The 27,683-nt window shown below is 52.1% G+C and overlaps 1 protein-coding gene across 5 annotated transcripts in view; it reads left to right on the forward strand.

Moving 5' to 3' along the window:
- The window catches only part of pdlim7 (PDZ and LIM domain 7), a 46,962-nt gene extending 19,578 nt beyond the window's left edge, over positions 1 to 27,384 (forward strand). For 4 of the 5 annotated variants that reach the window (XM_064326454.1, XM_064326455.1, XM_064326456.1 and 1 more), the window contains exons 4-11: positions 3,687 to 3,717; positions 5,569 to 5,762; positions 19,005 to 19,078; positions 20,624 to 20,867; positions 21,055 to 21,235; positions 21,873 to 21,993; positions 23,947 to 24,062; positions 24,358 to 27,384. In XM_064326454.1, coding sequence (XP_064182524.1) covers positions 3,687 to 3,717; positions 5,569 to 5,762; positions 19,005 to 19,078; positions 20,624 to 20,867; positions 21,055 to 21,235; positions 21,873 to 21,993; positions 23,947 to 24,062; positions 24,358 to 24,444 — 1,048 coding nt within the window. In that variant the 3' untranslated portion in view covers positions 24,445 to 27,384. The remainder of the gene's footprint in view (positions 1 to 3,686; positions 3,718 to 5,568; positions 5,763 to 19,004; positions 19,079 to 20,623; positions 20,868 to 21,054; positions 21,236 to 21,872; positions 21,994 to 23,946; positions 24,063 to 24,357) is intronic. The other variant, XM_064326458.1, reaches the window with a different exon arrangement.
- Positions 27,385 to 27,683: the final 299 nt, after the last annotated feature.

Below are 27,683 nucleotides of genomic sequence, written 5' to 3' on the forward strand. Positions count from 1 at the left end.
GTCCCCGCTCCCAGGGCCCCGCCCCCTCCTCCTGGCAGGCCCTGCGACTGGTCCTCAGCCGCAGCTCTTGTTTGAGTTGGCCCTTCCATTCCTCGTAGACAGGATTGGATGCGTTCTTATTTCTTCTTTCCCCCTCACATTGGAATTTTTCCTGTAAGCTGGGTGGGGCCATGTTCGCCCGAACTAGGGCTGCTTACTCTGAGATTCAGAGCAAGATTCGACTCTGCCATCCTCTGCACATGCCTTACAGCGTTTCTGGCGGGTAGGGTCTCTATACACCATCAGAACACTTAATACCCCCCAACCCACTGTGAGACTTGAAACACAAATATTGTGCTGTTTTTACAACATTTGCTTCTGCAGTGCTAGGCCATGTCTGGCTCCACAGCCCCCCCCCCCCCCCGCCGTCCCCCCCCCCTCTTCCTCCCAGAGACAATCGACTCCTTGCCCTGACCAGAAGCCTTCTGTTCCTTCAGCTCAGAGTGTACCACTCACCGTCAGATTCGGTCGGGAACATGTCGAGGCGATTGGTCCGTAAGGTGTAATTTTGGCTGGTGAAGTTGAAGCTGTTGATGATTGGTTATCTCGAAACGATCACCTTGAGACGATTGGTACTTGAGCGGGCCAGGATGATGTAATGGGGCGGGATAGGGGACAGAGGGAGACTAAAAGCTGGAGCCTGTTTTGTGGATATTCTTTTAAGTGCAGTTCTTTTACACGCCGCTCCCATCGTGCATATCTTACGTCATCGTAAAGTCTGCCGTTTTTTTTTTCCCAGAAGTGAAATGAACGTGAGGTGATTATCAGGAACCCTGCATTTCCACAACAGCCCTCTCCTCTAAATGCAATCTCTGTGCAGATGTAGTCTCTGTGGTGCGTCAGGTTGTATTTATGGTGTTCAGGACCGTGCCCTGTACAGCTGGGGACTGGTTGCCCACGTGGTTAAACAGCGGTTCTGACTGCGGTCGTAAGGGTTCTGCAGGGACCCGCTCGCTGGCATCGGGTCGTCTGAGACCCACCTTGCACCCACAGGATGCTGGAGAGGACAGAGCAGCCCTCCCTCTTCCCCCACCCTCTGCTCCTGCTCTTAGTCATAGAGGAGCCATTTCCCCTGTTTTGGTAATGAACAGTACTGAGCACGCTGACTCTCATTGTACATACTTGATCCCTTTATTGTTATTACTGAACATTAGTACATTTACCGGATTTGAACCTTCAGCCCATTAGCCGAAACCTTTATTCACCAGCCGCTAGCCTATGCCACTCCACCTCTATAATCCAGAGTTCTGCTTCAGAGGTAAGAGAAATGGATATGAACAAAAGGCTAGTTCACTGCAGTTCGGTTTTTCAGTTTTCATGTATGTTTCCGTCTTAATGCACTGTAGAAAAAGTAGAGGGGTTAAAAGTTAATTTAATTCCCCGTAGGGCTGTGTAATGGAGGGCTTGTGCATGTTTGACTGTGTTCCAGTGCTCCTCTGTTATGTGTGGCCAATGGGTACATTGTGTTCTGAACTTCGCAATGGGCTGTGACCCACTGAAGTGTGCGCGCGCGTGTGGGCAAGCGCACCTGCGTGTGTGTGCGCGCGCCTGCGCGTGTTTGTGCGCCTGCGCGTGTGTTACAGTGTGTTCTTTGCAGTGTTGTGTGTCTGTCAGAGCTGTGGAAGCAGCTGTAGAGCTCTCGCTGAGATCCTGAGCACCTGTATCAGTCATGTGCTCTGCTATTTGCAAACAGCGTCGGTCACGGCGATGGGCCGGTGTCGGCCGGCGTCGGGTTTCAGGCGGCCCGGCCCTATATTTAAAGCCGAGGGCCGTCGGACCTCATTATCCCCCCTCCGCGGGTCCCCGGCCATGATTACAGTATCCGCTGCCCTGGCTCTGTTTTTGCGCCCCTGATTTATGTCTGTCATAACCCCCCCCCCCTCCCCTTTATTTAGAAAAGCACATCATGGAAAGCCCATGCCACGCGTGAAGCAATCACTAAAACATGACCCGCATGCGTGCCGGAAGGTTCCGTGCCTCGGCCAGGAACAGAGCTTCTTGTCTCTCGCACAACAGGCCTCGAACGTGCGGACGGAGCGGATTTGGCGAGCACACAATGTTCTCCCCCCGACCCCCCCACCCCCATGCTGTCAATCACACTCGTCTTGGGTGAGGAGAGGGAAAGAGAAAGCGAGTGTGCGGCTGTCAAATGTTTTAGATTGCACAATACAATTCAGTCAAAAGAATTTCACCGAGTAGAGTATCTTCAGAATACCTCTGGTTCCAGATATAGCAAGTTGGCCTTTGAACTACACCAAAGGTCACAGGTTATAGCGCATGATGAAAGCATGCTAGGGTTCATACAAGTGTCTTGTAAGGCACACCGTTCCTGGAAAAAAAGGAAGTTTACTGTGGTGTATGCTGTAACATTTGGCTTGAAATTTAAGAGCGCGAGGTAGAAGGAGATTGGTGAGACCGGTTATAGTGCTGGCTGGTGCTGTTGCAATGCTCTTACGGTGCTGTTACAGACCTGGGTGGTGCTGTTACATTGCTGTTACAGTGAGGGGTGATGCAGTTACAGTGCTTTTACTATGCTGTTACGGTACTGTTCCTTTTCTGAGTGCTGGGGTTACAGTGTTGGGTGGTGCTGTCGCAGTGCTACCTGGTGCTGTAACAGTGCCGGCTGGTGCTGTAACAGTGCTGGGTGGTGCTGTCACAGTGCTGGGTGGTGCTGTCACAGTGCTACCTGGTGCTGTAACAGTGCTGGCTGGTGCTGTAACAGTGCTGGGTGGTGCTGTCACAGTGCTGGGTGGTACTGTTACAGTACTGGCTGGTGCTGTTACAGTGCTGGGTGGTGCTGTCACAGTGCTGGGCGGTGCTGTCACAGTGCTGGGCAGTGCTGTAACAGTGCTGAGTGGTGCTGTAACAGTGCTAGCTGGTGCTGTCACAGTGCTAGCTGGTGCTGTCACAGTGCTGGGTGGTGCTGTCACAGTGCTGGGAGGTGCTGTCACAGTGCCGGGCAGTGCTGTTACAGTGCTAGCTGGTGCTGTTACAGTGCTGGGTGGTGCTGTCACAGTGCTGGGTGGTGCTGTCACAGTGCTGGGCGGTGCTGTTACAGTGCTAGCTGGTGCTGTTACAGTGCTGGGTGGTGCTGTCACAGTGCTGGGTGGTGCTGTCACAGTGCTGGGTGGTGCTGTCACAGTGCTGGGCGGCGCTGTCACAGTGCTGGGTGGCGCTGTCACAGTGCTGGGCGGCGCTGTCACAGTGCTGGGTGGTGCTGTCACAGTGCTGGGCGGTGCTGTTACAGTGCTGAGTGGTGCTGTTACAGTGCTGGGCGGTGCTGTTACAGTGCTGAGTGGTGCTGTTACAGTGCTGGGTGGTGCTGTTACAGTGCTGAGTGGCGCTGTTACAGTGCTGAGTGGTGCTGTTACAGTGCTGGGTGGTGCTGTAACAGTGCTAGCTGGTGCTGTTACAGTGCTGGCTGGCGCTGTTACAGTGCTGGGTGGCGCTGTTACAGTGCTGAGTGGTGCTGTCACAGTGCTGGGCGGTGCTGTTACAGTGCTATTTAGCGCTGTTACAGTGCTGGCGGTGCTGTTACAGTGCTATTTAGCGCTGTCACAGTGCTGGGTGGTGCTGTCACAGTGCTGGGCGGTGCCGTTTGGGTGTGGGGACTTACTCACCACATTCCTTCCTCTTTCCTCTTCCAGGGCCTTCCATCCGACAGGGCCTGAGCCGAAGGTAAGCGGGTGCACGCTGGGTGGCAGAATAACTAAAAGGCAGGGCGAAGGGTGGCGATAAGTCTGCAGCGTCAGCCTCGTTTTGCAGCGTCCGTACCCAGAGGAGGCCCCACTCGTCTCCTCAAATGTTTGTTCTGGGCGGTTTGGACTGGGAGACGCGCCAAAAACCTCCTCTATCACTCCAGTTTAACAACAAACCTGGCTTCCCTTTCAAAGCAGGGAGATAAGCACGTGTTAAACGGTGTTATCTGGAGGCACTATGGACCCTCTATGGGCAGATAAGGGCACATACATGCACATGTCATTATCTGGAGCTAACACCTTCACATGTGTGGAAATCCTGGGTCACTCTCCCTGTCCTGGGAATGTGTGAATCAGGCTCCTGTCACCACGCGGAAGCCATCGTCGGGGCCCTGTGATTGGCCGGCTGGAGCCAACATCTCCCCTCGCTGTCTTGAGTGATTGGTTATAGCAGACACGTCGCCCTTCGCCCTGCGATTGGTTTTACGGGGTTTTACGGGGACTCTGCCTGTGCTGTGAATTGCCTGTGAGGGTTGAGCGGCTGGATTTTGAATGATGCGCACATTTCCCAGCATGCACTGATCCGTCTCCCTGCTTCAGTTCCTCATAATTCATAAACCCAGATCTGACTTTCTGCTGGAAGGATTGTGGTATGCAGGAATTATAGGTATTTAATATGTTCAACCAGTTGGCTGTTTCACATCTGAGATCATAAATCAATGTGCGGACTGTTCTTCCTGTGCCAGAATATTATTCACATGGAATTTTCCAATTTTATTGTAAAATGATCACATTTAAAAGAAAATTACGCTCGGAATGCATGTTTTCAGAAGTATTTTTACAAGGATGTCGGGTAAAAAGTTCAAGGGGAAATGTAGCCTGAGCCTGTTTAGTTTTAAGCAGAGGTGTCAACATGAGTGACACACTGATATAAAATGTGTGAAAGGCCTCCACCTAGTGGGCAGTCCGTGCCATAACGCTGCGTTTGTGCCACTGTCACGCAGACGTGTACACAGGAGGGCCTGCTCTGCGGCCGGGCCCTGAACAAGCGGCTCTGGCTGCAGTCATGTCAGATATACAGGTTTATTCTCTCCCAATCAGGTGTGTATGGGGGCGGTCAACTTGGCTGCCCTCCAAACTAAATATTTGCCAGAGCAGGCCTCTTAAAATATTAAACACTCACTGGCGCACGCGTGCACACACCCATACATGCGTGCGCGCGCACACACCCATACACACACACACACACACACTGGTACAGGCTGACAAACTGGTACAGCTCCTGTCATTAAGCTGACAGGGGAGGGACATTAGCCAGAGGCCTGCTACTTTCACTACACATATTTGCAAGTCATTTGGATGAGCTACTGAGAGGTTATGAAACTGCAGGCAATAAGAATAAGTAATAATAATACTAATAATAATGGTAGTGGTAGTAGTAGTAAAAAAAAAAAAACAACAATAAAAAAGTACGATTCAATGGAACGTTATTTGTATAGCCCTATAGACACTGTCACAAAGACGCTTTACAGTAGAAATACAGAAGAAAACTGGACCAGGCCTGAACCCCCAAAAAGTGAGCAATTGAGCTAAACGAAACTCCCCACTGGGAAGCAAAACACTCAAACGGTGGAGAGAAAAAAACTCCCCCAGTGGGACGAAGTCTCAGGAGGAATCCATCAAAATAATACCAGTAGTTATAAAATTTGAATGGAGCCTATTTCTGGGAGACGGGAGAGTGGATCTGTGTGTGCGTGTGTGCGTGTGTGCGTGTGTGCGTGTGTGCGTGTGTGCGTGTGCCGTGTCTAACCGCATGGTGTTGCTCACTCAGGATAAGCTTGCTCCCGCCTCCAGCCTGCCCAAGTACTCCTTCGCCCCCAGCGCCGCGATAAACAAGATGCCACGCCCGTTCGCCTCGGGCGGTAACCACGCCCAGACCGGACCCGCCATCAGGCCGGTGGCGTACGCGCCCAGGTTTCAGCCTGGCACGCAGACGCCCGTCAGCGTGCTGCAGCCGCACAACGGGTAGGTAACCCGGCAACCGCCCGCCCCGCACCCGCCGCCCGAACTCTGGAGCCGGGGGTGTTTCACCTCCGCTGACCTCGGAACCACCTTGAAAGGCGGGAAAAAGAGCCCTGCGCTACCCGCAGGGGAAGATAGGGGGCGGTAGGAGACAGTAGCACAAACCGTATTTCTGGCCTTGTTGGAAATGATGCTTCCTCTCCTTACAGTGCGCTTAGTTAAGGTCCAGAGCAGATTCTTGGAGAAAAGAAATCACAATGGGCAGAAGTGCTCTATTATGGCTCTGAAGGCTGTATCCAGAGCTACCGCAATGAATGTGGTGATTTGATCAGTCGAAGTCCTCCTCCACCCAAAGGAGTGCAGCACTGTGCGCTGTGTGGGGCTGCAGTAGTGCCTGCTCTAGCTTTAAAAAAATTTTTTTTCATAATTTACTAGAGTGTGCGTGTGCATGCGTGTGTGCCTGCATGCGTGTATGCTTGTGCATGCATGTGTGCGTGTGTGTGTGTGCGTACGTGTGCGTGTGTATAAGTGTGTCCCTGTGTGGGTGTATGTGTATGCGTGTGCGTTGATTTGAGTGTGTGACAGAGTGTGTGTGTGCGTGTGTGAGTGTGTGTATGTCAGTGGGTGAGAGGGTGTTGTGAGGTCCTGGTCCTGAAAGGCCCTGTGCCAGGCGGCCATGTTAGCATGTCAAGCAGCCATGTTGGCGTGTCAGGACGTGTGTGGATGAGGGCAGTGTGGATTGGGATTGGCCTGCTGTACGGTGCGGTACGGTGACCTTCCAGACCCTTCTCTCTCTTTAATTCACTGCAGACCGACACATCACCACTTTGCTAATCTGAACACTTCCATGAGGACTGAGTATCGGATGTGCTTTTAACCAATGAGAGACGGGCTACCCCAGGAACGGGTCTGCCGGACCGGGTCTGCCTGAACCCGTGATTTGGGTCGCGCGCGGGCGAGGGTTAGGACCGTTCGGAGGGGCTTTTTTTAGCGGCGAGCGCCCCTCCCCTAGAATGTGCTGATTTCCCAGTGCGCTTTTGGGAAACGGTGTGCAGTTACCCCAGCGCCATACTAGGACAGACCCGCGCGGCAGGAGCTAATTCTGCGCCCGTAGCCCCCAGCAGCAGCGCCTCATTCCGGCGCTACCCGTTTCCCCTGCTTTTTTATTGATTTTTTTTTTCCTCTTTTCTTTTCCCTCCTCCTCCCTCCTTTTTCCGCACGCTATTTTAAAGTGTTCTCATTGCTGCTTTGGGAGTAATGAGGTCTGCTGTGGTCCTTCCTGTTTTTGCAGAAATGAAAAGGCTGCAGGTAATTAAAGTTCAGATCGCAGCGGGGGGAGATGGGTGGGCTCCGAGGCGCGAGGCTAAGTGGGAAAATCACCTGACCGGACGGCTAATGAGTTCAGGGAAAGGTGACGGAGATTGAGCCCGCGGGGGACGGAGCCGGCGCCCTGCTCCGCGCGGCTGCCGGAGGGGCGGAGCCTGCGCCCCGCGGTTTAATATGCGTGGGCGGAGTCAGGCGTGTCGTTCGGTAACGATGATCGCTGTGGCTGATGGTTTTGAGCGTGAGGGGAATATCGGCTCTCTCAGCCACCGTGAGGCATTCACACAGTTTGGAGTGCTGCGTGTGCGTGTGTATAGGAGTGTGTGTGTGTGTGTGTGTGTGTGTGTGCGTGTATGGGTGTATATATATACGTGTGCGTGCGTGTGTGTGTGTGAGAGAGAGAGAGAGAGAGAGTGTGTGCATGTTTATATGGGTGTGTGTGTGTGTGTGAGAGAGCGAGAGAGAGTGAATGTGTGTGTGCATGTTTATATGGGTGTGTGTGTGCGTATGCGTCTGTCTGTGTGTGTGAGAGTGGGTGTGTGTGTATATGGGTGGGTGTGTGTGTGGGGGTGTGTGCGCAAGCGTGTATGGGTGTATAAATATATGCGCGAGAGAGAGAGAGCATGTTTATATGAGTGTGTGTGTGTATATGTGTGTGTGTGTGCGTGTATGGGTGTATAAATATACGCGTGTGTGTGTGCGTGTGTGTGTGCATGCGTCTGTGTGTGTGTGTATGGGTGTATAAATGTGTGTGTGTGTGTGAGAGAGCGAGAGAGAGTGAATGTGTGTGTGCATGCTTATATGGGTGTGTGTGTGTGTGCGTGTATGGGTGTATAAATATACGCGCGCGCGCGTGTGCATGCGTCTGCAGGTGTGTGTGAGAGTGTGTATGTGAGAGCCGTATGTATTGGGGATATAATGAGAATGCAGAGGGGAAGCTGAAAGAGAGGCTGGGCTGCTGCCTGTCAGAGACGGCGGGTGAAGTCTGAGCGCTTTCCCCTCCGTGTCGAACGCTCGGGCTGACGCGCGCTCGCCGCCGCCGTGCTAATTCCGGAGACGCGCGCGTGAGAGAGCAAACGGGCGGCTCGGCGGTGCGCGGCGCATGGCCTGCGTCGCTCCTCCGCCCCGTCGCCCCCGCACGCTCCCCTCCTCCGCACGGCGTGCCGAAGCGATCAAATCTGCCCGCCCGCCGACAGCTCCCTCTGACTTTGAATTTCAAACCATCACTTTCTTCTGCTTTTCTAACGCTGAGCTCTCTATCTCTCTCTCTCTGCCTGTCTCTTGTCTTTGCCCTCTCCCTCTCCCTTTTTCTTCTCCTCTCTTTTTTTTCTGCAGCTGGAGACTCCTGACAAGTCAGTAAGCCTTTCCTGTCATTTGTGTCTGCTTTATAATGGGGAGCCTGAATGCCTGCTTGTTATTAGCGGTGGGGAAGCCTAGTGGCGCTAATGAAAGACTAAATGAGTCCCTCTTTACTCCTGCGAGCCCACACCCTGTCACTCCCCGGGCCGCTGTGTTTCCCCCGCGCGCGTCACCGGAGCCGTCTCTCGCTCCCACGCGCTCGGCGGCGATGGGCCTGACTGATGTGTTTATTCTGGGCCCCCTGCGGCCCCTCTCGGCCCGGCCCGGGTGGATTAATGGCCCTTACCCGCGCACGGGCCGGGCTTCTGTGCCGTGCCTCGTCTTTAGCTGATTTACTGTTTTAGCATGAACATACCCGTGTTGTCATGACAGACCCGCGATAAGCATGGAATGAAACTAAATGAAAACCTGGCTAAAATGGTCTGAAGAGATTTGCGATGGATTAGGGTCTTGCTGTAGTTCATTATGCACTTGTTAGGCGTTCATTTTTTCAGTTCTAATCTTCCCTTTCCTCCCTCCTCTCTCTTTCTTCTGCTGCTTCTCAGGGTTGAAACTTTAATTGTGCCGATGTACCCTGATACCAAGTAAGGGCCTGTGCCCCTGTGTCTGTGGCCCTGTGCCCCTGTACCTGTGTGTCTGTGCCCCTGTGTCTGTGTGTCTGCTTCTCTGTCTGTGTGTTTGTATCTTCTCCTGTACCCCTGTGTCTGTGCCCCTGAGTCTGTCTCTGCTCCTGTGTCTGTGTGTTTGTATCTGCTCCTGTACCCCTGTGCTGTGCCCCTGTGTCTGTATCTCTGCTCCTGTGTCTGTGTCTGTGTCTCTGCTCCTGTGCCCCTGAGTCTGTCTCTGCTCCTGTGTCTGTGTGTTTGTATCTGCTCCTGTACCCCTGTGTCTGTGCCTCTGCATGTCTGTGTGTTTGTATCTACTCCTGCACCCCTTTGTCTGTGCCTCTGCATGTCTGTGAGGTCATGCTGCGCCTTGTTCGTGTCTATCTCACCTTGCACTCCCCTAATATGACTGTGCTTAGTGGTGTGGGAACGTTCCTGCAGCTGCATTACCGTAAAGCCCTGGTATCACTGCTCCAGTGTCTCTGCGGCCGGCCGGGACCCCGCCAGAGCACTTTTCCAGAACTGCCTGCAGCCTTTGAAGGCGATGATTTGAGCTCCTCCACAAAGACGTCCCGGAGCTTTGATTGGAGCCTCCCCACCGCGCGCGGATGACGAACGGCTCTTGTGAGGAATGTGATTGTCGTCCTGGCGGAGAACTTGGCGGCCCTCTCTCCCCCCACGCTGAAACCATCCTGATTCCCCCTCAAACGGAAATCTAATCTGATGAGTTTAAGGGCTCAGTTTATCCTCCTCTCCCCTCGGCTCCTCATACGCCCTCGAGTCTCACAGCCACGTGTGATTACCCCGCCCGGTCTGGCCTCGTCCTGCCTGGGGCCAGGAGCCCGCGCAGCTAGCCTTGCGCGTGCTGCTGCATTCTAGCCGTGCTAATGGCGCTGGCCTAGGATGTGCAGATGCGCGCTAGCCGTGCTAAAGGCTCTAGCCTAGCACGCGCAGACGTACGCAAGCTGTGCTAACGGCCCTAGCCTAGCATGCGCAGATTTATGCTAGCTGCGCTAATGGCGCTAGCCTAGCACGTGCAGTGAAATGTGAGCGGCGCTAACCCAGCGCGAGCATACTGAGAGCCGCAGATTTGAGCGGCTCTTCAGAGATGTGTAGCCTCGCCCTGGATCGTCTGCCCTGCTTCCATACCAGCGGCCACAGGCAAGCCAAACGTCTACCTTTTGATCTCTGAGAGGGAAAAAGGCTTTAAACGACTACGCGACCGCAGTCGCGGCTCCTGGAGCACCCCTAAAGGCACTTTAAGATGTGGTGATCAGGACTAAGAGTGGACTCTGTGGCTGCGGCCATGAGTGTATTGCATCACTAGGAGGTGACAATGTGATAAATCCTTTAGGACAGGGCTGCCCAATCCTGTTACCAGAGATCTACTCTCCTGTAGGTTTTCACTCCAACCCCAACAAAGCAGACCTCAGTCAACAGCTAGAAATCTAATTGAGCTGCTAATTAGTAGAAGCATGTATGCCAAATTAGGGTTGAAATTAAAACTTACAGGACGGTAGATCTCCAGGAACATGGTTGGGCAGCCCTGCTTTATGATGTTGGTCTCTGATCTCGAGCCCCTGTCCTGGAGGGCCACGGTGTTTTTAGTGAGTTTCAAAGTTGTATCTGTGGAGTGGCTGCATTGCAGCCAGATATGCTGCAGGCAGATACACTGCAGTGTATCTGCCTGCAGCATATCTGTGCACGTGACTGTTTCCTTGTGCATCGTTGTCTTCCCTTCCTGTTCTTTCTGGTGTATAACGCTAATGAGCTGACCTGTGTCTTGCGATTGGAGTGGGGTCAGATGGGGGTTGGGTTAGGTGTGGTTTGGGTCTGTCAGCATGGTGTTTGTGCAGGTCAGTGTTAGGTTCCAGGGAGGAGGCGGGAGGGGGCTTTAGGTGTGGTTTGGGTTTGTCAGCATGGTGTCTGTGCAGGTCAGTGTTAGGTTCCAGGGAGGAGGGGGGGGGAGGCGGAGTCTTTCCCTGTTGGGTGGACTGGAACAGTGCTGACTCCTCCCCCTCGCTCCAGGTATGGTCTCCGGGCCGACCCCCCCGCCACCTTCATCCCTAACGACCGCAGCAAGAAGAGGCTGATCGAGGACACGCAGGACTGGCACCCCCGCACCGGCACCACCCAGTCGCGCTCCTTCCGCATTCTGGCCCAGCTCACTGGCACTGATTTCAGTAAGTCAGGCAGAGGGTGGCGCCCCCTGCTGGTGTGGGGTGGATCTCCACTTTGCCTGCGTGCCATGTAGCCAACAGGCTGGTCTGTTCAGAGAGGAAAAAGGAGGATGGATACAATGACCTAGCTGACAAATTCAGTAGAACATGGAATAGGGTCAGAATTAGGCTCGGGAGTTCTTGTTTTTAGGTTTAGGGGTAAGAGTGTCATGGTTTGGCTTGCAGTTGAGGTTCTTCTGTGGTGTGCCTGGGGTTTTGGGATAGTGTTAAAGTTAGGATTAGGGACATCAAGTAATTGGACAATATCTCGCTTTTTGAAGCCGTCTCATTATGCAAAAGTACCTAGCTCCTATGAGAAGTACAAGCTCTCAAGTGCCCCCACCTGGCATCACATGGTATAGCATCATTTTGGTTTCTTAACCTGGAAATGGCAGCACACTGGACACTTCTCAGAAACATTCTGTGATTAGCAGAGTCTGACGTGCTGTCTGCAGGATCAGGCTTCCTGCTTCAGTTTCCATGCCTAAAGACTTGCCAAATGCAGGGATGCGGCTCAGGGGATTAGAACGCTATAGCTAGTATAGAGCCAAAATGGCCGACCAGCGTCTAAAATCCATCTCTGCCCTGATTTTCTGCTTTTGGTTTCCTACCTAGCTAAGTCACAGTCAAGAAGACACTGTTGTTCAGTTGCAGTTATTTTAAAGTATTTAGAGGTTAGTGTGTGTGTGTCTGTGTGTGTGTGCGTAATGTAACAGTGCCTGTCTCTCCTGGCTCTCTTAGTGCAGGACCCAGATGATGAGAACATGAAGCGGGCCAGGTAAAGCCTGCCATGGTGTGCATGCATGCAAGCGTGCGGGTGTGCGTGTGTGACCGGGTACTGAGCAAACCACTTTACCGGCGTGTTAAAGTAACCTTGTACTTACTGTGAATTAAACCGGCCTCATGATCGTCACGTGTGTGTAGTCCCATAGAGACGTGCTTACACTGTCCCTGTGTGTGTAGTCCCATAGAGACGTGCTTACACTGTCCCTGTGTGTGTAGTCCCATAGAGACGTGCTTACACTGTCCCGGTGTGTGTAGTCCCATAGAGACGTGCTTACACTGTCCCTGTGTGTGTAGTCCCATAGAGACGTGCTTACACTGTCCCGGTGTGTGTAGTCCCATAGAGACGTGCTTACACTGTCCCTGTGTGTGTAGTCCCATAGAGACGTGCTTACACTGTCCCTGTGTGTGTAGTCCCATAGAGACGTGCTTACACTGTCTTGGTGTGTGTAGTCCCATAGAGACATGCTTACACTGTCCCTGTGTGTGTAGTCCCATAGAGACGTGCTTACACTGTCCGTGTGTGAGTCCATAGAGACGTGCTACACTGTCCCGTGTGTGTAGTCCCATAGAGACGTGCTTACACTGTCCCGGTGTGTGTAGTCCCATAGAGACGTGCTTACACTGTCCCTGTGTGTGTAGTCCCATAGAGACGTGCTTACACTGTCCCTGTGTGTGTAGTCCCATAGAGACGTGCTTACACTGTCCCTGTGTGTGTAGTCCCATAGAGACGTGCTTACACTGTCCCGGTGTGTGTAGTCCCATAGAGACGTGCTTACACTGTCCCGGTGTGTGTAGTCCCATAGAGACGTGCTTACACTGTCCCGGTGTGTGCAGTCCCATAGAGACGTGCTTACACTGTCCCGGTGTGTGTAGTCCCATAGAGACGTGCTTACACTGTCCCTGTGTGTGTAGTCCCATAGAGACGTGCTTACACTGTCCCTGTGTGTGTAGTCCCATAGGACGTGCTTACACTGTCCCGTGTGTGTAGTCCCATAGAGACGTGCTTACACTGTCCCTGTGTGTGTAGTCCCATAGAGACGTGCTTACACTGTCCCTGTGTGTGTAGTCCCATAGAGACGTGCTTACACTGTCCCGGTGTGTGTAGTCCCATAGAGACGTGCTTACACGTCCCGTGTGTGTAGTCCATAGAGACGTCTTACCTGTCCCGGTGTGTGTAGTCCCATAGAGACGTGCTTACACTGTCCCGTGTGTGTAGTCCCATAGAGACGTGCTTACACTGTCCCTGTGTGTGTAGTCCCATAGAGACGTGCTTACACTGTCCCTGTGTGTGTAGTCCCATAGAGACGTGCTTACACTGTCCCTGTGTGTGTAGTCCCATAGAGACGTGCTTACACTGTCCCTGTGTGTGTAGTCCCATAGAGACGTGCTTACCTGTCCCTGTGTGTGTAGTCCCATAGAGACGTGCTTACACTGTCCCTGTGTGTGTAGTCCCATAGAGACGTGCTTACACTGTCCCTGTGTGTGTAGTCCCATAGAGACGTGCTTACACTGTCCCGGTGTGTGTAGTCCCATAGAGACGTGCTTACACTGTCCCTGTGTGTGTAGTCCCATAGAGACGTGCTTACACTGTCCCTGTGTGTGTAGTCCCATAGAGACGTGCTTACACTGTCCCGTGTGTGTATCCCTAGAGACGGCTTACTGTCCCTGTTGTGTAGTCCATAGAGACGTGCTTACACTGTCCCGTGGTGTAGTCCATAGAGACGGCTTACACTGTCCCTGTGTGTGTAGTCCATAGAGACGTGCTCACTGTCCCTGGTGTGTAGTCCATAGAGACGTGCTTACACTGTCCCGTTGTGTAGTCCCATAGAGACGTGCTTACACTGTCCCTGTGTGTGTAGTCCCATAGAGACGTGTTTACACTGTCCCGGTGTGTGTAGTCCCATAGAGACGTGCTTACACTGTCCCGGTGTGTGTAGTCCCATAGAGACGTGCTTACACTGTCCCTGTGTGTGTAGTCATTACGTTTAAAGACGCGGGATGCAAAGCTTTTGCATGATGTCATTTTCCACAACGGCTGCCATCTCTTCAATTTCCTCTTGATTTGTCATCTTTCACCAAACTGCCACTCTGCATCTCTGACCTTCTCCTTCTTCCCTGATCTCCCTTCCACTTTTTAATCTCCCTCCATCCCCTCCTGTCCCTCTCCATTTCTCCTTCCCTCTCCCGCTGTTCGTCTGTACATTTATCCCTCTGTCAATCTCTCCTGTCTCTGCCTCTCCTCTCCTCTCCTCTCGTCCTGTCTGCCTCAACCCTTCCCTCTATCCCATCCCTCCATCCCTCTCTCCCTTCCTCCATCTCTCCTGCCTCCACCTCTCCTCTCCTCCTGTCCACCTCAACCCCTCCCTCTGTCCCATCCATCCCTCTCTCCACATTTCCTGTCTGCCTCTCCTCTCCTCCTGTCTGCCTCATCCCCTCCCTCTGTCCTATCACTCCGTCCCTCTCCATCCCTCCATCTTTCCTGTCTCCTCCTCTCCTCCTGTCTGCCTCATCCCATCCCTCTATCCCATCCCATCCCTCCCTCCCTCCCTCCCTCCCTCTCTCCCTCCGTGCGTCTCTCCTGGCTAGGGATAAGTTCCTGACTGAGATTCAGAGCCCCCGCTATGCCAGGCTGCGGGACTGGCACCACGACCGCTCCGCCCGGTCCCTCAACGTCAAATCCTGAAGCAGCCAATCACTGCTCGGGACCCGCCCCCCCCCTCCACCCCGCCACCGACAGCACCAGGCCACGGCAGTTAGATCCATTTGATTGATGCCAAAGAAGAGGAGGAACGATAAGGAGGATGAGGAAGAGTTAGGAGGAGGAGAGGACGGGGGGGGGGGGGAGGCAAAGGGGGAAAGAGTAATAGCGGAGGAAAAAAAAAACGCAGCACAGATGAAAATCCGGAGTGAACCAATGCATACTGAGCCAACTACACACTAGAGCACAGCGCTCTCCTGACGACACCCCTCGCGTGGACGTGTTACCTGTGTTTCACCTGTCAGAGGGGGTTCCTCAGGCCACAGGGATCAGGGATGTTCTCCTTTCCGTCCTGTCTTTCTAATGAATTCCTTTCTGCTGCCCCACCCTGCCCCGCCCCCTCTACCGCCCCCCCCCACCCCCTCTTTTTTCTGTTTTTTTCTTTTCTTTTCTTTCTTTTGTTGCTGTGTTTCTGAACTGTGCATCTTTAACGTTTCATTTCTGAGCTGTTTTATCTGTGGGCTTCTCCCTCCAAACGGAAAACGATCTGTGTTTTATTTCCTGCTTTCACGGACACATAAAACATACGAGAGAAACGAAACAATGGCGCTCTGTTATTTCTGGTCTCCTCTGCTTCCATCTGTCTCTGTGCATGCGCCGTTAGGTTTCATATGGGGGGGGCTTTAGAAGATAAAGGCCATCAGGCTCTCTGAAGGACCTGGTTGGTCGCCTCAATTAAGGGCTGGTCTCCGTATTGGGTATGACGATCTAGAAAGACTATTAAAAAATCCAAAACGTATTTAGAACTGAGGCCTGCTGAATTCCGTTTTCGATAAACTCTAGTACTTCCCTGCGCATCGAACCGTTTCCATGGTGAAAAAAAACAGACCCAGACAGCTGATGTTTAAGGGGTCCATGGGTTTTACACCCACATAAAGACACTGCAGCAGAGATTAATCACAAGGAGGCCAGGAGCAGGCTCTGAATGCTAAGGGCCAAAGGCAGGAGCAGGGGGCCTAAACAGACGCTAAACAGAGTGCAGGTCACCTGGGGGGAAATTCCAAAGGGGGCGGGGCTCTTCTGCAGTGGTCTGTGGTAGGTCAGGATCCCTGAAGTAAAGCCACGAGCCAAAATGGCAACCACCAATACATGGAAACAAAATGGCCGTGCAGTGTTTCGCAGAGTGGGATTAAGAAGTCAAGCCAATAACTTGTAATCGGGTGAAATTTGAATGGACGAGCTTAGAAGTATTTACAGAAGTGAACTCCTTAATCCTGCTTTGTGAAACGCACCCCCCCAAATCTCTGCCAAACCAACCACACCAGGAAGAGGCAGAGTTCTCACCTGGTCCTCTATCACACCTCACACTTTCATTACACCCAGGGGTTTGAGCCTCTTTCCATGGCTAAAATGGTTTGAATAGAGTGACTGAATAAGCGGATGGATGGGTGATGGTTGTATGATTGAGTTTCACACCTTTTCTGATAGGTCAGTAAAAATGTAACATGAACACAGGTGAGGTTTTTTCTATCGGTGGAAGCTCTTGCTCCTGGTGATGTGCCACGAGGGTGTTTTTGGCCGCTTCTGTGGACACGTTGCTCACGGTAACGCGCCAGCCCAGATCGCGGGCTCCCGCGGGGCCGGGTACGACCAGTTCCCGTGCCGACAGAGGGGATCCGTCCGAAGCTCGCGCCCGCGCCCACGGACCCGCTGCCCTTCAGCTCTCCTCTTACGCCGCCGCTCTTTCCGGAAACTTCTGACAGAACAAAGGCTGACACGGCAGGGGGCCCGCGCGCGTGCGGTCTCTGGGGGGGGGGGAGAAGCTGGGGGTTTCTGAGGCGGGGGTATGATATTTTCCTTATTAATCAAAAAAGACGGGCTTGGACTTTACCGCTGAGCTTTCTGTCCTGTCAGCTGTCAGAGTGGGGAGGGAAAAGATGTGGATGCGTGTGCTCATAGCGTAACCGCGTCCTCTGCCCCCGGGTCTCTGGCTGGGAGTGGGGGAGGGACCGCTGATTACGCTTTCCGCCATTTGGACCTGTCGGGATTGCTGCCACGTCTGCCGTTGCTGTAAGTGTTAAGTGCTAAGTGCATCCTGGCGGGTTTGGCAGCCACCCCACACAGCCACCGCTCCCCCTGCCCCCCAACGTGGCCCAGCTTCCCCCCCCCCCCGCCTCCATTGCTCAGTCCCGTAGAAGAGGGGGACAAGATTTGGCAAGCTCAGTCTGAACGAGAGAAAAATGAACAAAGGAAGAAACCGCCATCTGACTTTTCCCATAAGCAGGTGTGACTGGGCATTTACTCATCGGATGACCTGCCTTTATGTTTAATATCATTCTCGTATCAGTGGTTATTAACAGTAATAAGGATGCTTATTTATGATATCATTCACTTTAAAAGGGTGATCTGCGGCGCTGTACAGTATTGATGTGTTTTTGAGCAGGCAGCCCCCCCCTGGCCCGTCCTTCAGGGGCGTGAGCTGCACGCGGGCGTCTCCGCCCCCTTCCGCAGGCCTCATCCTTTATTCATGAGACGGGAGGTGCTAAGGTTTCACCTACCCGTCAGTCCCCACCCCCCACCTCTCAGAAACAGACTCAGAGCACCGTACCCCCCTCTAATCCTGCCGTCTCTGTGAACGCGTACTGCACACACACACTCAAACGCAAACCCTCCCCGCCCCCCTCCCCTCCAATCCAGCTGTTCCTCTGAACACATGTACACAGTCAAACACAAGCTGTCCCCAGCCCCCCCGCCAACCCCCCCAAGTCTGCCATCTCTGAACATGTACTGGACACACACCCGAACGTAAACTCTCCCCGTCCCTCTCCAACCCAGCCATCTCATGTGCACACACCCAAACACGCACACACACACACACACACACACACACACATATGGAAACTTCCCAGCCGATGCAAATCCATCCGTCTTTATGAAGTGACTCCACAGCACTTTTGTCTAAATGCAGATCCACTCGAGCGAAGTTGCGTCGCCCCTACACGTCACCAAGGCGATGGGAAGTGGTTTCTATGGCGATGTGACAAGAGGCTTGACCTTGCGAGATGACTTTTCTGCCGCTAGCCATTACTGCACCCAGAGGAGAGAAGAGCATCAGAACCTTCTGTTGATTTTCCGGAAGCTGCCATCAAACACTGGTGTTCTGAGGCACTTTTTAAGTAGCACTTCAGTGTGCTCTTATTAAACTGGTCTCTTAATGACTGGCATTCATTAATTTACCTCTGCTGTGCGTGTAAGAGAGAGAGAGAGAGGGAGGGAGGGGGGTGTGTGTGTCTAGGTATCTGTGTTTGTCCCTGGTCCCCGATACAGTCTGTGTGTATGATTGTATGGTCATGTGTGTCTGTTTTGTGTGTGTGTGTGTGTGTGTGTGTGTGTGTGTGTTAGTGTACAGCTTCCCAGGGTTCTGCCATGAACACGTCAGGTGAATCTTGTGTTAAAATGAGCTACGGGCTCCTGGTTCCACCACCGCGTTCCCTGTGTTTAGGACTTTAATTAAACTGTCAGCTGGAATTTAATTTGACGTTTGATTCATTTTGTGTGTGTGTGTATTTGGTTCCCAGTAGCTGAACGCGTGATACTGGGCCGTTGCTCTGGATCTCTGGATCCGTTTCTAATTCCGAGCCTCCTTTGCCAGAAGATTTATGGATCGAAATACGATGCGCTGCCGTAAAAATAAACGGTGCCAACGCGAAATTGATTTAGGTCTTCCTCTCCACGGTTTGGGGGTAGAAGGAGAGGAGAGCTCGACGCCGTGTCGGTCGCACTCTCAGGGAGGGGTTTCTCTTCGTCCCGACGGAACCCCGGGCGCCGCGCGGCGCACGTCTGCGCTTAAACGCCGCAACTGCGCGGCGGGTTGCCGAGGTACCGCGCGCGGGCCGCTGAGCACCGCGTTCAGAGCGCTCGCGGAAGCGGGGCTCTGTGAACGCGCGTAATGTTTATCTGCGGTTTGGCACGATGTAGAGGTTCCTGGTCGGGTTTCTCTCTGGGCAGGTGAGTGTGGTAAGAGTACGCCGCTCGCTCATGGCGCACTGTGAAGTGCAGCGCGGCGCGGACACGTGACCGTTTATTTATAAACAGGTCCAGTGCCTCGCGTGTTCTCTGTGTTCACGCAACAGAGTCACAATGTGTGAAGGCAGGGACGTGCCGTGCCTGTGTTGGAAAGTTTGTGTTGTTTTAGACCTTTTGTGCGGTGGCCCTGCTGAAAGTTTTACTGAAGGGTGTTTTGTCCCCCCCGCAGGCTGAAGACCAGTCCTGTCTCTGTCCAGTCTGGCCCCGTTATGCCCCCTGCGGACAAACCCGGCGGAACTCCAGGTGAGGACGGGCAGCATCGGTAGCGCGGCGGACAGCGCGTGCTGTACTTCTGGGCGTGACATCACGCGAAGCTTCAGAACCGAGCCGCACCGGCCCTGGAGAGACCACTCCTGTTTCGGGGGGGTGGGGAGGGGGGGGGGTGTAAAATCTGTGCCCGGGGGAGCGTTTGGGACCCCTTCCACAGTCTGCTGACAGGGGCATTCCCAGCGGAATTCAAGCCCCATATGGAAGCCCTTCAGTGTGCCCTGCTCATTTATCCTCTGTGTCCTTTAGTGCTGAAGACATCAGAAATCATTTAACCAAAGCCCCAAAAAAAGTGAAACTCTTCAGTTTGGATTCTTTAAAAAAAAACTAATTTTAGTAATCCTGCTAAAATCCAGAAACAGGGGCTTGGTACTGGAGGTCTGTTGGGGGAGTGGGGGGGGGGGTGTTGTTCCTGTGGTTTTAAAGCAGCGGGGGATACTTTAATTAGCGTGCTCATTACCGCAGGATCACTGTTTAGCCCGGCTCAGTGTGAGTGGACTGTGACTGCTTCCTCAGCCTCTGGATTTGGGGGTCACATGGAATATCCTATTATGCAAATGTTTAACCATGAGGCCACTTTGATTACTCGGGCCTGCGTTCAAAATTCTTTTTAATCAACAGAAAAGGAGGGAAACACTGGGCGACCGTGTAAAATTGTGTTCAAAAAGTCCTTGGGAGCCTGAATATTAGAGTAAAAATGAATAGATAATAATGCAAATAATTATCCAGAGAACTCTGCATTAAATAACAAATAATTAGTTGAGGTTTAATTGTCCCGAGTCAAAGTGTGAAGAAATGGCGGTATGTGCAGAGAGCATCTATTTACCAGGGCGAGGCCTTGCCCTGTGTGTGGAGGAGGGGGGGGGGGGGGTTATTATTTTAGTTGCAATAGATGGATCAGTAGGACGATACATCGACAGACACAGTGCTTTATTGAGAGGCTGTTCGTTTCCACACTGTTACTGTGGCCAGATACAGAACACAGCGGTCTGCCAGAGAAAGCGATAGGTATGTGCTGAAACAGGGCCCAGATCAGGTGTAGGAGACACAGCGAGGCAAGCCTGGGCTCGTTCCAACCGCTTATTTTATCCGTCCCCGTCGCCTCGATCCTCGCTTGACCCAGAATTCGATCGAGGTCTGCCATCTTTCTAGACATTCAAGCCCGTTAAATGCTCGCTGAAAGAGCTAGGAGCGAGGAGGCTCCCGAAGGATGCTTGAGCAAGGAAACAAGAGTGCATCCTTTGTGGAAGTTTTTTTATTTTTTCTGGAACGCGTGACGTATAAACGATCGACGTGTCATCAAACTGACGCTTGACTGAACACAGACTTTCCATTTGCCTAATACACGTTTCCTAATTTCCTCTGTCCTCGCGTCCTTTCCTCACATCCTGTCCTTGCTTCCCCTATGGGCGGAGCTAAGGAGTGAGGAAAGGATGCAAGGAGTGAATAAGTATTTGTAATGAGCCCCTTGACCATACTGGAAAGAAGCTCATGGAAATGTGTCTGACCCTGTGTCCCCAGCCAAACCTGCCGCCAAAACTCCGACCCCGGCGTCCGCCCCCTCCTGCCGGCCCCCCTGGGTGACGGACCCCAACTTCGCGGACCGGTACCGGCCGGACAAGACGAGCACGGTGCTGACCCAGCACAGCCAGCCGGCCCAGCCCACGCCCATGCAGAGCCGCAGCTCCATCATGCAGGCCGCCCAGCAGGGGGCGCCAGAGACCGGCCGCACGCCCGTCTGCGCCGCCTGCAGCAAGATCATCAGGTGGGTGTGGCCTCTGCGCTCCTCTCCGTCCTGCTCGCACCCCACTTTCCACCCCCACCTCCACCCCTCCTTGTCTGTTCAAGTTTGACTACCCTGTAGCTTCTCCGGTTGCAATAGTGCTGTTTAATGCCTTCGCGTTTTCCTGCTCTGGCCGTTCTCTAACCCCGGCCTTGTCGGTGCCTGCCAGGGGCCGCTACCTGGTGGCGCTGGGCCGTTCCTGGCACCCCGAGGAGTTCACCTGCTCGCAGTGCAAGGTGGTGCTGGAGGTGGGCGGCTTCTTCGAGGAACGGGGCTCCATCTTCTGCACCAAGTGCTACGACAGCCGCTACGCCCCCAACTGCGCCAAATGCCGGCGGGTAATCACCGGGGTGAGTCCCGCTCCCTAAAAAAATAAAAATAAATAATAAATTTAAGAAAATCTCATCTCGATCTGAAGACCAATGATGTTTTTAGTGCCAAATCAACATTTTTAAAACCGTAATAAAGCCGCTCCCGGGCATTAACATCAATCTGCTTTTATCATGCTTTTGGAATCTGTTTTATCTTCGTAACGGCCTTGGATAAGGCGTGCGGTCGGGTATTTTTATGCACGCCGCAGTTTGCCCGCACTTCACTGGGGGCCCGAGTGTACTGTGTGCGTGTGTGTGTGTGTGTGTGTCTGTGTCTGTGTCTGTGTCTGTGTGTGTGTGTGTGTGTGTGATCATGTGACCGGCCGTCTGCACAATGGGCAAGTCGTGATGCGGAGCATGACCAGCGTATGACCTGAAGTTTTGAATGCATCGCTCGCGCGTTGCAAATCCCTGCCGCCAGGGAGGCGCCCAGGAGAGTCGCTGCGTGTAATGTGTTCGGACGAGCCCCCTGGCGTGATGTCAGCACCGCGGAGCCGAACGGTGAAAGATTTCAAGTGCTGACGCTAAACCGAGGAGACAGTGGAGGACTGGGTGTGTGTGTGTGTGTGTGTGTGTACACGCGTGTGCGTCATATGTTTCTGCCTGTGTTCTGCAGGAGATCATGCACGCTCTAAAGATGACCTACCACGTCCAGTGCTTCCTGTGTGCGGCCTGTAAGGTGCCCATCAGAAACCAGGCCTTCTACATGGAGGAGGGCGAGCCCTACTGTGAGAGTGGTGAGTCTACATGGACCTTACTGTGAGAGAGGTCAGTCTGCACGGACCTTACTGTGAGAGGTCAGTCTGCACGGACCTTACTGTGAGAGAGGTCAGTCTGCACGGACCTTACTGTGAGAGAGGTCAGTCTGCACGGACCTTACTGTGAGAGAGGTCAGTCTGCACGGACCTTACTGTGAGAGAGGTCAGTCTGCACGGACCTTACTGTGAGAGAGGTCAGTCTGCACGGACCTTACTGTGAGAGAGGTCAGTCTATATTGAGGAGGCAGGGCCTTACTCTGAGAGAGAGGTGAACAGAGTAACCCAATGATATGTAATGATCTGTAGTAGTGGTGAACAGAGCAGGTTTAGTGAGTAATAGAGATGTGTAGCGGTGGTGAGCAGAGCAGGTTTAGTGATTAATAGTGATCTGTAGCGGTGGTGAACAGAGCAGGTTTAGTGAGTAATAGTGATCTGTAGCAGTGGTGAACAGAGCAGGTTTAGTGAGTAATAGTGATCTGTAGTAGTGGTGAATAGAGCAGGTTTAGTGATTAATAGTGATCTGTAGTAGTGGTGAATAGAGCAGGTTTAGTGATTAATAGCGATGTATAACGGTGGTGAGCAGAGCAGGTTTAGTGATTAATAGTGATCTGTAGTAGTGGTGAACAGAGCAGGTTTAGTGATTAATAGAGATCTGTAGCGGTGGTGAGCAGAGCAGGTTTAGTGATTAATAGAGATCTGTAGCGGTGGTGAGCAGAGCAGGTTTAGTGAGTAATAGTGATCTGTAGTAGTGGTGAACAGAGCAGGTTTAGTGATTAATAGTGATGTGTAGCGGTGGTGAATAGAGCAGGTTTAGTGATTAATAGCGATGTGTAGCGGTGGTGAGCAGAGCAGGTTTAGTGATTAATAGCGATGTGTAGCGGTGGTGAGTAGAGCAGGTTTAGTGAGTAATAGTGATGTGTAGCGGTGGTGAATAGAGCAGGTTTAGTGATTAATAGAGATCTGTAGCAGTGGTGAGCAGAGCAGGTTTAGTGATTAATAGCGATGTGTAGCGGTGGTGAGCAGAGCAGGTTTAGTGATTAATAGCGATGTGTAGCGGTGGTGAATAGAGCAGGTTTAGTGATTAATAGCGATGTGTAGCGGTGGTGAGCAGAGCAGGTTTAGTGATTAATAGCGATGTGTAGCGGTGGTGAGCAGAGCAGGTTTAGTGATTAATAGCGATGTGTAGCGGTGGTGAGCAGAGCAGGTTTAGTGATTAATAGTGATGTGTAGTAGTGGTGAACAGAGCAGGTTTAGTGATTAATAGAGATCTGTAGCGGTGGTGAGCAGAGCAGGTTTAGTGATTAATAGAGATCTGTAGCGGTGGTGAGCAGAGCATGTTTAGTGAGTAATAGTGATCTGTAGTAGTGGTGAACAGAGCAGGTTTAGTGATTAATAGTGATGTGTAGCGGTGGTGAATAGAGCAGGTTTAGTGATTAATAGCGATGTGTAGCGGTGGTGAGCAGAGCAGGTTTAGTGAGTAATAGCGATGTGTAGCGGTGGTGAGCAGAGCAGGTTTAGTGATTAATAGTGATGTGTAGCGGTGGTGAATAGAGCAGGTTTAGTGATTAATAGCGATGTGTAGCGGTGGTGAGCAGAGCAGGTTTAGTGATTAATAGTGATTCTGTTTTGATGAAAAGCCCACAGCGGCAGCGTCTTTAAAAAGGGCTTTTATTGTGGACGGGACTCTTAAATCACGGGGCCTAAGTGCGGCCGCACAGCCCGTCACTCCCACACCAGCGAAGCCCATTTAATCTGCGCTGTTTGTTTTAAGAGCAATTTCTGTTAGTGTCGTCTGCGTCCCATCCATCTCTTCCCCCTTTCCTCATTATTAATCGTTCCTGTCCTTTTTTAGGCCGGGACGCTGCTCACGCCGGCCCCCTCCGTCCTCTCCGTTCTCACCCCTTTCCCCTCTCTCTCTCTTTCTCTTTGCAGACTACGAGAAGATGTTCGGCACTAAATGTCACGGCTGTGACTTCAAGATTGATGCGGGCGACCGTTTCCTCGAAGCGCTGGGCTACAGCTGGCACGACTCCTGCTTCGTCTGCGCGGTAAGTCATTTTGATTCATCGCGCGTCCGTCACCCGCCCCCCCGCCCGCCCCCGGCTGCCTGCTCCTTTACAAACGCTCGAAAATATCGCCTCTGACTTTTGCCCTTGGACGTATATTTTCCCCACCCCGGGAGCGCCACCGCGGGCTGAATAAAGCCGCCGGCGTCCCGTTCCGGTCGGCGGGGTACAAAGCGGGGGCCCGCGGGCGGAGCCGGCCGAGCCCCTCCCCCCCGCCGTATCGATCGCCGGTCTCAAAAACGCGCGTTTACCCGTATCCCTGCTTCTGTCTTTACAGGTCTGCCAGATGAATCTAGAAGGGAAGACCTTTTACTCCAAGAAGGACAAACCTTTGTGCAAGGGCCACGCCTTCACTCCCCTGTGAGGGTCGGGAGAGGGGGGGGTGGGCGTGAGGGCGGAAAGGAGGGGGAGGGATCGCCAAAACAGACCTAAACCGCCACCCCCGACCACTGCCAGAACCCACGCCCCCTTCACCCCCTTGAGCCCCCGCCCGACGTCCTCCTCCGGCCCCTGTCCGCGGTCTCTGTGACTTCCTGTTTCCTGTTTACCGCCAGCATCCCTGACCCACGCGGACTGAGAGTGTGCAGATTCCGCTCTGCGCCAGACTGCTTGGTTTCCCGCAGGTGATGCTGACTGATGATTGCGATGATGAAGGTGTTGGGGCCGTTTCGCTGGGCTCTGTTGCTCACCTGCTTCTCGCAGCAGGGGGGAGATTTAAATCCTTTGCTCTATGCATCACCCATGTCACTAATTTCTCACACAGACACACACACCCTGCCGTGTCAGTTGGGGCGTGAGTGTGACTGTGTAATGCTTGCTCTTCTGCAGTACCTTTTCAGCAGGGGACCGGGATGCCCTGATTTCCCATAACGTTTTCCTTTTAGAAAAGCCCGGAATGGCATTCCTCCCCGGTCGGGGGTGAGAGTGTATAAAAACGTCTGCCCTCTCAGACAAAAACATTTTAAAACGGAAAAGCTATCGATTAGCACTTTAGGAAGCAGCCGGTCATAAAAGTGCAAAAAAAAATAAGCCCTTTTCAAAACGTAATCTTTTCCAAACTGCGACCAGTCATCTTGGTCAAATCCCGGCTCGGCTTGTGAGTGTGTGGCCAAGATTGGTGCTGCTGTAATGGGGGACCTTTTGAGGGGAGGGTGCTTTCTGTGCGGTGGACAGGAGGCTGTGAGGTTCATTTAATGGAGGCTTATTAAAACCTACCTTTCAACTGCTGCACTGTTTGTCTCACCAGTAAAGGTGGGATGGTGTGCCCATTTAAAGAAAAAGTCCAAAAATCATTGCAATCACAGGTAATTCCCTTCTGATTCGGTTCGATCTGGGCCAGCTTCTACCTTTGAGATATCATTATAAATAAAATGAGCAGAAGTTAAGACCCATCCATCTTAAGGCGAGTTGAGACCTATCATGTCATCCACTCTGTTACAGTTGGCATAAGTTGATGCCACAGTGTTCAATGATGCCAAGTAAAAATGGAATCGTAGGAGTGTGATCATGATTCAGATTGACACTGATGTTAATTAGGCCAAACGATACATATGCAAATTGGGTTCAATGGCGAGCCCCAGGGTCCTGATCCAAACCCAGTGGTGCCGGTGCTGACCGTAGACCGCAGCTACATAAGGCAGCACATAATTGGCTGTATCATCACCAAGGGAGGGAAGGTTTCATTTTCGGGTAACAACGTCTATCCGTCCCTCATTAGCAATGGCTGCGCAGCTCGGCTGGCAGACCTGAGACTGTGGCTAGCTACGGGCAACTGGCTAGCGTCCATCTCTCAGGATTGGAGGACGTTGCAAAGGTGGGACTGCCCATTAACTATGAAATTATTCCAGGCTGGGGAATAATAGTTGTGGACAAATAGAGAACTTCTAGATGATGGGTAGATTTTGGCCTTCATTTCAGACCCAACAACCTCCTGCTCAAAAACCCAGAGTACCAGCCTTGAAAACACCTACATGTACAAACCCAAGCAAGGATGTCTGAAGGCTTAAAAAGCAGCATAGTTTCTCAATTTCTGTTTATCATGAAACAGGGTAAGGTAGTGCAGCACTGATGGTAACTGGTAAAAGGCTATCACAGGGATCACAAGAACTGCCATTTTGGATGTAGGCTAAGCAACGTGCTATGTAAGTGTTAGTGCTATGTAAGGAAAGTTGGGCTAAAATCCACCAGTGTTCAGTACAGTAAGGCAGATCATATCAGAATCAGTTCAGAATTTTGGGGGAAGTACTTTTGAGCCCCCCCCCCCCCACTGAAATTTTTGTGGTTGGGCCTATGTGCAAAATGTTAATCCTGCTCTCTGGAAAGATAGCCAGACTAAGGCGGACACTCACGGTTAATATTAATTTGCGGTCCCCGAACGTTTGAAACCCCTGGAAGGAGGCGGGATCGACTGAAAACCAAAAAATAAAAAATGAATAAGTACAGTATCTTTGGAACGCTCGCTCTTGTATTTTAAATGGATTCCTGAGGCGATCTCGGGGAAGAAACGGCGCGAGTGATCTTGGCGTGTGTTTACAGCCGGGTTTTCTGAAGATGGAGGAAGCGAAGCCCTTGGCGGCGGCGGCGGCGGCACTCGCGGCCAGGAAAGGTCAGCCCGTGTTTGTGTTCGTATGTGGTACCCGACGCCCGTGAGGTGCACTCGAGCCGAATGAATAATTAGGCTGCCTGGGACGCAAGTCCGTGCTGGGTAAACCCCTGCCATGAGTTCGTGCTGGGTTAAACCCCTGCCGTGAGTCTGTGCTGGGTTAAACCCCTGCCGTGAGTCCTTGCTGGGTAAACCCCTGCCATGAGTCCGTGCTGGGTTAAACCCCTGCCGTGAGTCTGTGCTGGGTTAAACCCCTGCCGTGAGTCCTTGCTGGGTTAAACCCCTGCCATGAGTCCGTGCTGGGTAGACCCCCGCCGTGAGTCCGTGCAGGAGTATGCATCCACTTATCGCGGTGCTGCGGGTTGGCCGAGCTCAGTCTGGGTTTGAACGCCAAATGTATCTGGACACGGGGTGGGTGAAAACTATAGATCTAGCCTGGCCCTATGTCCTCACACCTTATACTCCACCAAATAGACTTTCTCTCTCTCTCTATTCGTGTTATTTGTTTGCTATGTATTGAATTGTCTCTTATCAAGTGGCTTTTTAAACTTTATAAATATACAGCTTGGTACACAAGAAAAATACTGTATCCTTTGTACATGCTTAGAAAAGTTTTTTTTTTTTTTTTTAACAAAATATAAAAAATGTGATGCAAATGGCATTGTTTAGTATAATATGGTCAATAAAATCATGTATTTTAAATCTTGTGTCATACCGTTCTGTTTTGTGTCATGCAGGAATAGATGTTTGGTAGTATCTCTGTGACGTCACACCTTTTGACTCGGAAAAAAAAAGACTAGTTTAAATAATTTTAGCTTCGTTACAAGGGTCAAATTATATCTGGAATGGACATGGATTTAGTTTTGGATTTTTTAATGGCATTTAGCCTTCAGCTCCAATATTAACACATAATTAAATCATGCACTGCCTTTATAGTATTTTATTTAATTATTTTTTCAAGACAAAAGTTACCTCGAGATGTACTTTAGCCTCGATGTATA

This window comes from Anguilla rostrata, chromosome 3 (assembly GCF_018555375.3).
Source record: "Anguilla rostrata isolate EN2019 chromosome 3, ASM1855537v3, whole genome shotgun sequence".
Classification (NCBI taxonomy): Eukaryota; Metazoa; Chordata; class Actinopteri; order Anguilliformes; family Anguillidae; genus Anguilla; species Anguilla rostrata.